Raw genomic sequence first — 12,727 nt, forward strand, 5'->3', positions numbered from 1 at the left:
ACTTATTGGAGAATATATTTATAGAGGGTTTTGGCAACCAGTACATTCCTAACCATTGCAACCATTAGCTGAGCATCACAACACATAATCTGTCAAATAAAGACAGACTCACAGGTAAGCCTTGGCCCATTAAGCCTGGTAAAGCCCCTGTCAACACACTGTTACACTAATGCCTGCGGGCCAAACAAATTACTGTAGGATGCCTGGCAGTGTTTAATACAGTAAACACCAGAGTGAGACATCTTTATCCCACCTCAAGTTCCACCACGCCACAAGCATAGGAAAAGTACTGACTGCTAAGTGTCTGTATCATGTGCATTTACAGTCTTTGTTTCCACTGCGGGGGTACATCTGACAAAAAAGTTTGGGAACCACCTTAAACAGTGCTGCAGATGCACAGCACAGTGTCTCCATTGTACTCACCGGGTTGTCAGTCTGGTTGATGCCGAGCAGGAAGACGAGCTCAGAGAAGAAGAGCGCTGCCACCAGGTTCCTGTGGATGGCGTGGAGGTTGGAGCGGAGCCGGTGCAGCAGGCACAGTAAGATGAAGGTGATGAGGAGAAGTATGAGGGAGACTGCTACTGTGGTGTACGTGACGATCTTCAGGGGGAGAACATCGCCGTGCTGTGGAGAGTGATTCAGACGTCAGAGGTCGATACAAAGACAGCTAGTAGTATAAAACAAGCTTAGTGAAGCTGGGATGACAAAACTTTGAAGAAGTACCTCTCTCTTGGAGATATCCATCAGCACAGCAAAGCTGGTCAGGTGATTACACTGACAGCTTATGTGGCTGTTGTTCCTATTCAGCACTTCACAGCCTTTAGAGGACCAGCCGCCTGTCCCTCCAATCCTAAACACACCAACACATACAAACACACAAAGCAGACATAAGTGATGGAGAAATTTACAGCAGACTGCTGAGAAAAACAAAATCACCAGCATTTTCATCTGCAAATCATCTCTGAGCTTCTGAATACACTTGGATGAGCAAACATATGAGTTACGTCTAACTCACGCAATGGAGTGATTCCAAAAGACACAGACAGGCTTGGTCCTCTCCTCTGTCTCCAGCAGGGTGTACTCCAGGGTGATGGGGGGGTCCAGGATGGGAGGGAGAGGCGGGCCCTCGGTGTGGACTGTGGCGCTCACTATGGCTGTGTTGATCACTGGCCGGTTGGGGAGCCTGGAAACACAAGAAAAAGTGTGTTTTTAACCACAGACCTACGGCAGAACAGACCCCAAAATGTTTACATGTGGATAATTCCCTTTTGTACTTCAGTTAATTTCCTATTCTTATCTTGAAAACATATTTTTCGTAGTTTTCTCCTGTCACACACAGCATGAATACAGAGCACTCCCTGCCTCCACGTTCAGTTTTTCTGAATAACTACACAGTATCATACAGGCCTAGGCAAGCAGTGATAAGGAGCTTCTTTCAAACACACCTACACTAAATATTATGACAAGTAATAACATTAAAGATTAAAGATTATACAGTAACGCAGGGTTTCTTCAAAGGTTTACAGAATATTGTGAATTATATACACACCGGCCCATACAGTAGAGAATTTTTAGAGTTCAGACAGAGTGCAGGCTCCTTTTTCCCCTTCTGCTAAATATTGTTCTTCATTGTTTGAGGCCTTGCTTGCAACTCCTTGGCTGGTTTACACATCATAATTTAATCCTAGCAAGGTACATGAGAAAGTTGGTCTGCACTCCTTTGTGTTCAGTGAACACATAATGATGCATAGACCTGAACTTTGTTCTCTTAAAGCCTGAAATTAAGAGATGTCAGTAGTCTACCTCAGACTTCTGCGATCAGGGTCGTATCTTTCTGGAAGTAGCTTTCCCAGTGATTTGTACACTATCACCACGGCGACCGGCAGAGGGGCGGCTGGCTCGAGGTGTCGGCGTCTCCTATCAGAGACTGTGTGCTCCTCCTCTTGGGGGGGATTGGTCTGAGTCGAAGGGGCCGCAGTGGGCTCTGCTGAGTTAGACGGAGAGAAGATGGAAAGATGAACTGACTGACTGAGGACTGCAGATACTACAAGCTTAAGCTAGTGTGGTCTCATTCTACCTCTGTGGCCCTGAGTGTGGAGGTTGAACTGGGGGAAGTGGATGGAGGACCCGAGCTCTCTGGGATAGTACTCCTGGATGTCCTGGAACCGAGGGAACGTCACCTTATCCGGGTCTGACACATCCAGGTAGTCCACGGTTAGAACTAGAAGACAAGCAGAGAGGAGAATCGTGAGAATGATGTGATGTGTAATAATGTGTACCGGTTTCACACAGTATGTTTTCTATTCTTCCACTCACTCATGTTGTCAGTAACAATGGTGAAGGGTTTCAGGTAGGTTTTCCTGACGTTCTGTGCCAGAGTGTTGGCGTAGTCCTCGAAGTTGCGGAGCAGATGCGCGGTGCCGCCCTCAGTCTTCTGGATCTGCTCCCAGTACTCCTTGTTATCAGGATCCAGTATGGCACTGCCTGCTCGCACCAGATTCTGGAAAAAAGAAACAAATGACATGGATGAAGATTTGATGTTGTATTATTGAAGATCACATGAACATCAAAGAGACTAAATGACAAGATAATGAAACAAAAGGTAGAAGTTAGATGACTGGAGTGATGGATCAAGTTGCTTTTCCAGTGAGGATCAACCAGTGGGGGGCAGTGTGGTACAGAGTGGGTTTCATAGTATTTTAAGATCTTTTCCAAACATTTATTTGTGTTATAATCTAGCCAACCATTTGTAAAAGTCTTTAAAGCCAGGTTGATCATTAGACAGTATCCTGCTGCTTTCTTTTCTACCTCATTGAACTCTGCGTCCCTCATGGCAGTGAGGTCAAATCCCGCCTGCCTGCTCTCATACTGCAGCACGTAATTCAGCAGCTGGGCGGCCGTTTTCACGTCGTTGCCGTAGTAATGCGGGGTGTTGTTGGTGGCGCTGTGAAGCAAACGCACGATGGTCTTGGAGCGTTCGCTGTCCATCCTTGAGCTGTTGCGGCGCAGGTCCTCGTTCTGGAAGAACGGAGGGATGAAAAGAGAACGAGAGTGAGCAGGTCAAGGCAAAGGGGAAGCTGAGTGGGTGCAATGAAACATAACAGAAATTGGTCAATCCCAGGATTAGTGAGACTTTGTGAGGTTCAAGCCGAAAGTATTAGGTTCAAGTTCAAACACAATAGGTGAGAAACTTGCTGAAATCTCCTATAGACTGGTTATCAAATTACACACATCAGCTCCCTTACAATGCGTAGTATTTTTTAAAATAATGAGCAGTAATCATTATAATCGTCCTAAACTTAAAATGAATTTTAAATGATATTTAAACTAGTATTCACCAGTTTCTTTAGATGGGAGAAGGTGACGGTAGTGCAGTTGAAGAGCTCAGGCAACAACCAGCCTTTCTCATCACTGCAGTGGCGAATGGCAGTACCTGAAAAAAGAAAAAAAAAAAAAACAGAAGAAAGGAAAATCAAGTTCAAACTCAACATCAAGTTCCTCACATTTAATTTCCAGACACACTGGAGGCAGCCAAGTTAGATATCAAGCCATGTGATAAAATGATGTTAAAGCACAATATTACAACAAATGAATTTAGAAATTGTAATTAAAAAACACTAATGAGGGCTAAAACATATTGTGGCAACTACATTTTGGGGGTTTTAATTTAATCTATATTAATAATAATATTTCTGTGTAATATTGTTCTAAAAAGGTGCTTGATCAGTCAAAAATCAGACAGTAAGTCACAGGTTTGAATGCTACAACAGCGCCTGTGCACAACAATGAACCCCTTTTTGATGAAATACTGGAAGCTGCTCTGAATATGTTCTGCAATCAAACTCCTGAAATGTATAACACTTCTTCTCTTAGTGGCTTAAAAACATGAAACCCTGCTGAGCCGTTCCAGTCTGAATCAGTTTGAGAAAAGACTTCATCCAAATGCGAAGTCTCCTCTCATTCCATTGTTGCAAAAGAAGAAATGGCTGAAGGAGTTGCCAGTTGGAGAGAGGAGAGAGCGACAAGCAATGTTAGCAAATAAATTCCCCCAATGAGTTTGGGGAGACAACAAAAGGGGTCACCATGGTGACGGCAGTTACTAAGGGGGTAACCAGGAAAGTGACAGCGCTTTACTGGGAACAGGTCAGTGAACTCGAATTTTGAGTTCACCTCGATTCTCTCTCTCTCTCTCTCTCTCTCTCTCTCTCTCTCTCTATCTCTGTGGAGGAGGTGGGGTTTTACTGTCAGCTCTTTATTTACCTGGTGTTTTTCCAAGAGTCTCTACAGATTAAACCTAAATAAACAGCTGAGAAAGCTCTGCTGGATCAACCAACCAATCAGAGAGCCTCTTTACAGTGTTTTTAAACTTGTGTATGTGTGTGTAAGAAAGTGTGTTTTTATAAGCCTTAAAGTATAATTCAAGAGGACACAGCCACACACGCAGGTGAATCCAGTACTGTTACACAATAGCTGTGAATATCTGAGCATAGAGATTGGTGTATTTTCTCTTCCAAAGAAAAACCTTATGCCTTTTGAAACATACTGTAATTTTAGTCTTAGAAATAAAAAGCCAGCATCTAGTTAGCTTAGCTTAGCATAAAGACGGGAAACAATGGACAGACAGCCTGACTCAGTCTGAAGGTGAAAAAATTCCAAACTATCCCTTTAACACATACATTTCCCTTAAATGGAGTGATAAAACTAGAACATTTAAGAACTAAATAATCACTCCACACCACGCAGCTGTCATCAAAGCGATGTAAAAGCACTCACCGATGGATCCTTTGGGACAGTTCATGGCAGCAGGGCGTCCAAACTTGGTCTTGGGCCACCAGATGCCTGCATCAAACGCCTTGGGACAGCCCTCATACACCACTGTGGAGGACAGGACAAACAGAAATATAAGGTGTAGGTAGGGAAGTAGGTAAATACACCATCCTTCACATACAGCCTCCATCACACCTGTATATGAGGCCTCAGGTGTGTTCACAAGCTAAAACTGGTTTGAGAGCAATGTGAAACTGAAGCACCTAAACTTTTACCACAAAAATTTCACATCACCAATCCACTCCACCTTAAACAGCCAGACAGACCAGCACAGTGACATTCAGTCAAATTAAGCCCACGGAGCTATTTCACAAGCCGTGATACATAATTCATTTCAGCATATCTGGGTTAATAAATCTTCAGGACAAACCAAGCTGGGACCTGCAGGCTTGTTGGCTTGTTGTTTGTGGCTCCTTGTAATTGCCTGTAATCTCACAGAGTTCCATTAACTCTTCAGAGCTACCTCACAGGTTCTGAGTTTATTTAATCGGAGCTCTCACTTTTCTTGAGGGTCATTTCTACTAAACTACAAGACACTCTGTCATCATTAAAGGCTGCAGTGACGCTAACTGTAGAGTTATTGAGTGTCTCCCTGTCGTTGGTATGAGGCCTGTCATGGATGGTTACATCTCAGTGACCCACAGGACATCAGCAAAGAAATGTTTTATTTTTCAGCTTCACCCCTTCCCCTCTCTCCTTCCTTGAGTCAGAATATATTTAACCGCATCCTCATGAAATTATCATATCAAATAACATATCAAAAATTTTAAAAAGCAAGATTTTGGACATCTGTTTTCAACACAGAGCGCTATATTGTCCCACAGAATTCAGGGATTTACATGCATTTAAATTCTGCACATGTTGTGAGGCTCTGAAGAGCTTCATATTGGGTCACACAGTTAGGACACTGACATTCATTTTCTGTTGGAGACTTTGTGGTTTTGTCTTCTATTCATCTCTACTGTATTGTGTGTGTGCAGTCCCACTGCCAAGTTTACCCACCAGCCAGACTTGCCTCTTCTGCTTGGCTGGGTGGCGACAAAGACGTGAAGTTAGCTTAACTGCAGCACCAGCAGATGTGAGCGACACTATTTGTCTCCTTTTGACACTTCATCGATTCATCCGGGCCCTCTTTGTGAACCGGAACATTTAACGGAATAATACACTCAACTTCTGAAGCGATTTTTGCCATAACTGTCCTTGTCATAAATACCTCACATCCTTTATATGAACTTCATGGTGTCACTTCTCATAATCAGGCAGCATTTTGTAAGAGCTATGGACTAGATGTTATGCTATAATAGATGTTCTGTATAAGGCCTTTTTTAAACTCAACCAACTTTTCAAAATGATTTTAGTTACTCAATTTTCTGCTTAGATTAATGAAGTTCATTAGCAAAAACAAACTGGGAAACAAGAAATTAAAAATAACAAAATATATGAATTCACATACCTTCACATCCAGTGGGGGTGACCTCTGCGAAGGGGTTATCACAGCGATTACACTGACGACCTATGACTCCTCCTTTACAGGGGCACTGCCCCGTGACGGGGTCACAGGTCCGAGACTCAGAGCCAACTGAGAAACATTCGCAGGGGTAGCAAGTGTCCTCACCCTCTGGACGATAGTGGTTGTCCTGCAGGAAAAGGAGAAAATATGGATGAATTAATATAATATTTAGTTCATCAAAAGTGACGTTTCGGGGTGCGCAATTCCATGTAATTTTCACTGAACAGCAGCCACTATGGCAACATATAACAATTGCAGGATGCTGCTAAAACAGTGTAACAGATGAAAAACTAGAAAAGACATGTCAGACAACTAGCTCAGTAATACACCAGTTACACAGCAGTATTTTCCTTAACTTAACTAACATTAGCCACTACAAACTACTGGTTATACCAGACCGAGTAAGGTTGTCCCAGCAAAATCCCTGAGTGAATTGAATTGAGTCAAAGTTGAATCATGGTTTGTTTTATTTCTTATGAATTCAACCTTTCATTAAAAGAGGAAGATTATGGTTTTCTTTTCTTTCAAAAGTCACCAAAATACAATTATGTTTAAAAATCCTCTTGCTGTCCTTTGCTACAAACACAAATAATCTGGTAAATCACAAAAAACCCACTTTAGTATTCCCTGAAGTTTTTACCTTGCAGCGACACTCTCCAGTGGTCTTGTTGCAGTCTTTATGAAATCCCCTGTTAGTGTCACAGTTACAGGGTCCACACACTGGACTGCCCCACCAGCCTTGAGGACACGGCTTCTCCACTCTGCCATCAAAAACAAGGACATACTGAATTAGACTCGGCACACGTGCATTTTAAAATATTTTCACACCATTTATGAGAGAGAAAATAGAGCCTTGGATTTTCTAAAGCCCACGGTAACTGACAATATGCACACAAATCCATCCAGAAACGCAGCCTAATCTTACATGCAACCTCAGAGTGCATCTGTTGTTTATGCAGTCACACAAGTCAAAGTGATGGTTGATCAGGATTTGGCATGTTACTGGCTTGGTATCAGCTTGTAAAAATCTGATAGTTGCCTATCTGTTAAGTTTATCTCCAATTACGCGCCCTCTGTTACCCTGCATCTAGAATAAACTTCCTCTACAGTTTGAAGTCAATGAATCAAGTGCGACTTATTCATATAAACACAGACTTTCTTTCTTTCTCAGGAGATGCGATCTCCAGCTGACTGATGTGATCTGATAGGGGACAAGAGCCAGTATGAGGGCAGCTGAGACTAAACACCTATGGAGGATCAGTCAGGCGTGGAGGGGGAATCCCACATCCTGCTTAAGACAGGAAATGATGTGTGTCCAGCAGGTCAGGGTTTAGAGGGGGAAATGGCTGGTTCTCAATCAGGGCTGGCTAGTTCACATGAACACTTAGTCAATGCTGACTGTGCAGACCTGCACACCATTTTCTTTGTGTATGGATAAATTTCCCAAGTTTCTTTTTGATATCTTTCTCTCTCTCATCACCTCACACACACAGACACACAACACTATCCAGCTCAGATTACTGACTAATAAAGCCGCTCTCAAAGACTCAGGACATTGGCAACATTACAAAAAGAGCAAGAGCCTAACATAACTAAAGAAGATTAGTGAACTTTGTCTCAGTGGGAGGCAAAGTCCATTTTTAGTCGGCTTATTTTTAACATCTGGTTATGAAGGATTTTGTATGTCTTGGAAGGAACATGCAAAGTCTCTGTCTTTAAAATGCAATTAAAGCTGCAATGCTGTGAAGGTGTTGGTGATCCATGTAGCATTTTAAGGACCTTAGCAACAGTGATTTTAGCTATTGCTGTGGACAAACAAAATCATGGCAAGACTGATCCTGAACCAGTCACTACCACCACTGTGTCTATGTTAACTACCTTATGCAGAGATGCAGAAACATACTCATACACACTTCGTAACGATGACGGTCCTCCCTAAAGGACAGACGTCAAATGAAAGTGCTCCTTGGATCCAGTTTTTCAGTACTGATACTGAGTACTAACAAAAAGCTCTTTTCTTAAGCACACATGCACAGAGAGGAAGAGACCTTACTTGTATTCGCAGTACTGGCCATAGTAGTTTTGTCCACATTCACAGGTGTAGCCATGAGAGGAACTTGGTTTGCGAACGCAGGTGGAAACATGCTCACAGGGGTTGAGCTGACAAGCGTCCACACACTCCTTACCAAAGTAACCTGCGGGATAGACCCAAACAAGTGAGGAATAACACCCAACCTTACGGAGCGAAAAATAAAGTTTATAAGGGTACTTTTGGGGGTATGTGTGTATTACCTGGGTCACAGATGCAGGTGTGTGTGCTCCAGTCGTCGCTGCAGTGGCTGTTGTCGGGGCAGATGTTGGAGTCGCAGGGGTCATCCAAATCACAGCCATCATGCACACGGATCTTTAGGCCCTGAGCCATGTTCACATTGGCTACATTGGTTGATGTCTCACCCATACGCACACCCTGATGAAGAGCACAGAAACATAAGCATAAAGGTGACAAGAAGAAAGGAAAAAAGCAGGAGAAAAAGAAAGACATGCAGCTACTGACCTGTATGCAGCCAACAAATCCTTTCTTGACATGGTTTCCCTCCCCAGGCAAACCTCCAACATGAAGAGTTTGCAGCTTCAGACCTGGCAGGTCATTACCAATCTCCACCGACTTCTGGTTAAAAAAATTACATTTTTTTCATGAAAACTTGAACCTTATGTAGTGCCTTCACTACTTGCGATGTAATATGCCTCGTACCTGGTACATGCTGTAGTCCAGGGACACAGTGGCCATGTATTTAATGTCCTTGCCGTCTTTAATGCTCCTTAATTCAACAAGTAAGTGGTGCCACTCCCCGTCATTGACACGAACTTGGGGGAAGCTCAGCGCCGCCACCAGCTGCTGCCTCAGCAGCACTTCCATACGGACCTGTTGCTCACTCACCTGGATGATAGGGTAGATGGAGAAATCTAATGACAAGGTATTCTGTAGGTATTTTAAGTCAGCTGTGAGGAAATTAAATCTAAAGTTGGCACTACATGCCGATGATGATGGCATTTTTGTTGACAACAATTTGCTGACAATATACTGTACGCTGAATCTTACCATGAGGTTGATGGTAGAAGAAGGTCCAACATTGGCCTGCATCAGGGTGCCAGCAGGCTGTCTGGTGCGGAACATGAGGCCTATGTACCAGGGAACAGCGACAGTGATGTCTGGGTCACTCCAGGAAACCAGCGCCTGACCATCGAAGAACTGAGGAGATGGCATCACTGAAAACAGAATAGAAGCACAAGAATCAGGGCGTGGGTAAAACTTGTTAAACACTGTGTTAAACATTAGGTATGTTTAAATTGGCCAGTAGAAAGTTTTCTCTGCCGTCAAATGTGGTTTCTTGCCAGGAGCGAGTGGTGGTGATAACTGCTTGTCAAGAGGTCTAGCTATCGTTGAATGCACTCTCTAAACTGCGCTAAACTTCTTCAGGGCAGTCTGGACACTACAGTGGCTCACTATTGGAAAGTGACAAGACGGGCTGATGGGTTAGCATGCTAACTTCAGTAGAATTAAAGAAGTTAAAGAACTAGAAGCAAAACATTGCCATTGTTTTCCACTGCTGGGGCCAGCTCTTGGTGAGGAAAGGAATGCAGTTTGATGCTGAACTCACAACATTTCTTCAAAACCGATGAGTAAATAGCTGTTAATGCCCACGTTGGCTATGTAGTGATGGCATTAGAAAACTTTTAAGGGGAAATCTGTGTCATATTTATATTCAAACATTAGTGCCATTTCAAAAAACATATCAGATGACTGCTGAGAAGCAACGGTCTACAGGACAGGACAAGCTCTGAGAATTTAAATGAGTGAACAGCCAATTGAGCAATCCAACATAATTATCCTCTTCAGTGAAGTGAAACAGAAGGCAAAACAATAGGGAGAGACTTTGTGCTATGAGGAGAATTTGTGGAAATGTTATTTATATTCATGAGAATTTACGAGTAAAAGTTTTATACAGTGTATCTGTGTGTATGAAGTTGTGCACTATTGTCTTATTTGTTTATAGTAATCATACTGTCACAGTGTCACAGATGCAGATGCTGCAGCACTTCAATATTAATAGTATTAATATTTTGGTTACTATGCTGAAATTGTGAGGTTCCTTAGTCCCAGTTTTCCCTGCATGTAAAATAATTACTACTTCATGTCTAAAGCATCACTACACAGTAATTCTTAGACAAACATCTAATGTCTAGAGATGTTCTGAAAATCCACTTAAAAGCCTACAGACTGTATAAATTCCTGTGACTGTTGAGAAAGAGATCAAGAAACACACAAAAACACCACTCATCCACCCACATACTGTACACACACACACACACACACACACACACACAGTAAAGGTCAATCTTTCAGTAGAGCGTACAGTTAGCGTTTCCTCCTGTATAATCTGCAGCATAGACTCTGTATGGGTCCTCAGGGCACATATTTCAACTGAAGCATTCACAAATACACATGTACAAAAGCTGTAATTATGAGACAAAGCACATATTTGTTCCCAGTAGCAGGTAGCTTCAGTGGTTTTAGTCTGACTACTTTGCAAAAGCTTAGTCCTCCATTATGTAAAAGGCTAGGCTCTGAAGAAGACAGAGTCTACAGCCATGCTAGAAGCTCTGTGAGCATGCTCCATTGTATGCTAATTTGCATGCTATAATTTGCTAATTGGCACTAACACTAAACACATAGTAACCTACTGTTATTTTTGCAGGTCTAATTGTAACTTTAACCTGATGATGGGGCTAGATGAAAAGTCAGGGAATTACCAAATTCAACATCCTCAAGGGACCTTGAGCTAACTGCTAGCATGGCTAAAACGGCAAACACTTAAAACAAGAACGATTCTACAGAAACTAAATCACAGTAGGTTATTTATGCTAATTCCTTATCTAGCTATTTAAAACATATGTCTATTCTGTCTTATTCGGAGCACAAATCTGGTTAGCGGTGTTAATCTCAGTCCTTCAATGCTGCTGGATCACAGTGAGGTTCACACAGCTCAGTAAAAGCCACACATTGTGGATGGGTGAGCAGAGACAATAGAGCCTTGACTGGCTCTGGGGAACAAATTAGCTGGCAGCTAGAATCTATACTGAGACTCATATCTATATCAAAACAATTTTCACACTTTCTTTTGTATATTAACTTATTAAAAAGATATATTGACTATTAAGATATCCTGAATTACTACAACAGCTTGTTTGACACCAGTCCACAGATTCAAACAAGAGATCAACTTGTCATCACAAGTTAATGCCATCCATGACTGTTTTCCAGTATGATTATATTCAGCCAGGCTTTAAGTGCATGACAGAATTCATTCTTTAACTTTTAAAAAATGGTCTGTATAGTTGAAATTTTATATGAAGAAAAAAAAACTGACCGCCCAGGTGGATGACTTCCAGTGGATTTCAGTGTTTTTATGTCTGTCCAGTCTGGATGAGTTTGGCAGTGTAAAATAAGTGATAACTAATCTTGTTTCTCATGTGGCAGCAAGGTGTGTGCAGAGCCTCAAACCAAATGTGTCAACAAGCAGCAGAGCAGCCAAAACCTCTTCCCAGCTTGCTGTGATCCCAGCCCAGTTAGGATACTGGATACCAGGGCCTGGCACTGACTAAGCGGCTACCTCATAGACAAGAGGGCAAGGAGAAGCATTCACACCTTCGCACATTGTTTTGGAGGCTCGCCCTGGAGGGGGAAAATCAAAGTTCTCTCCTTACCATAGAAGAACATGAGATGGGTTATGCAATGTAAATAACAACACTCTCTGCACTGTTGGAAAGCTGTGATGCTTTTATATTCCCTTGGCTAGCAAGGAAAAAGACCTGATACATGTACACCCTGTGTATTTATATATCTATCTACCTGTGCATAGGGAGATGGACACTGTATACAGTATACAGTACTAGGCCTGCACCACAGTAACATGAGCTGCCTGTCACATGTCTGCTAAGGTGGCAGCAGTGACAGCTATGGGGTCTGTGCAAAGTGTGTGTGTCTTTTGTTTCATCCTCTGAGCCTGGGTTTTGAGGGGTGAGTCAGAGTTTGATCTTTGTCCTGAAACTCCAAAACCTGAGGCCATGTTTAGTGTCTGTACAGTAGTGAGCAGAGGCTTTACTGAGACTTTCCATTGTGACTGCTGCATGAGTCAGACTGAGACAAGGGAGGTGTTCCTTATCCCAGTTGATCTCCCAAACACACAGTATTTCCTGGAAGTCTTCAATACATGCACATACACACTTAACTGTAGGTAAACACACACATGTTCGCACTGAAGCTCACAGGGTTGCATGCAGACACATGCACATCTGGTCAGAGACACATAAACACAGACAATCGATCTT

General features: G+C 42.6%; 1 protein-coding gene across 1 annotated transcript in view; it reads right to left on the reverse strand.

Moving 5' to 3' along the window:
* celsr1a (cadherin EGF LAG seven-pass G-type receptor 1a) overlaps positions 1–12,727 on the reverse strand; it is an 85,032-nt gene that overhangs the window by 10,281 nt on the left and 62,024 nt on the right. The window contains 16 exon segments of the mRNA XM_018700485.2: positions 424–624; positions 724–850; positions 1,016–1,183; positions 1,804–1,987; positions 2,078–2,221; positions 2,317–2,500; positions 2,809–3,018; positions 3,339–3,433; positions 4,774–4,875; positions 6,281–6,464; positions 6,978–7,098; positions 8,391–8,532; positions 8,630–8,804; positions 8,892–9,005; positions 9,090–9,275; positions 9,438–9,604. Coding sequence (XP_018556001.1) covers positions 424–624; positions 724–850; positions 1,016–1,183; positions 1,804–1,987; positions 2,078–2,221; positions 2,317–2,500; positions 2,809–3,018; positions 3,339–3,433; positions 4,774–4,875; positions 6,281–6,464; positions 6,978–7,098; positions 8,391–8,532; positions 8,630–8,804; positions 8,892–9,005; positions 9,090–9,275; positions 9,438–9,604 — 2,504 coding nt within the window.

The sequence above is a fragment of the Lates calcarifer genome, linkage group LG18 (genome assembly GCF_001640805.2).
Source record: "Lates calcarifer isolate ASB-BC8 linkage group LG18, TLL_Latcal_v3, whole genome shotgun sequence".
Classification (NCBI taxonomy): Eukaryota; Metazoa; Chordata; class Actinopteri; family Centropomidae; genus Lates; species Lates calcarifer.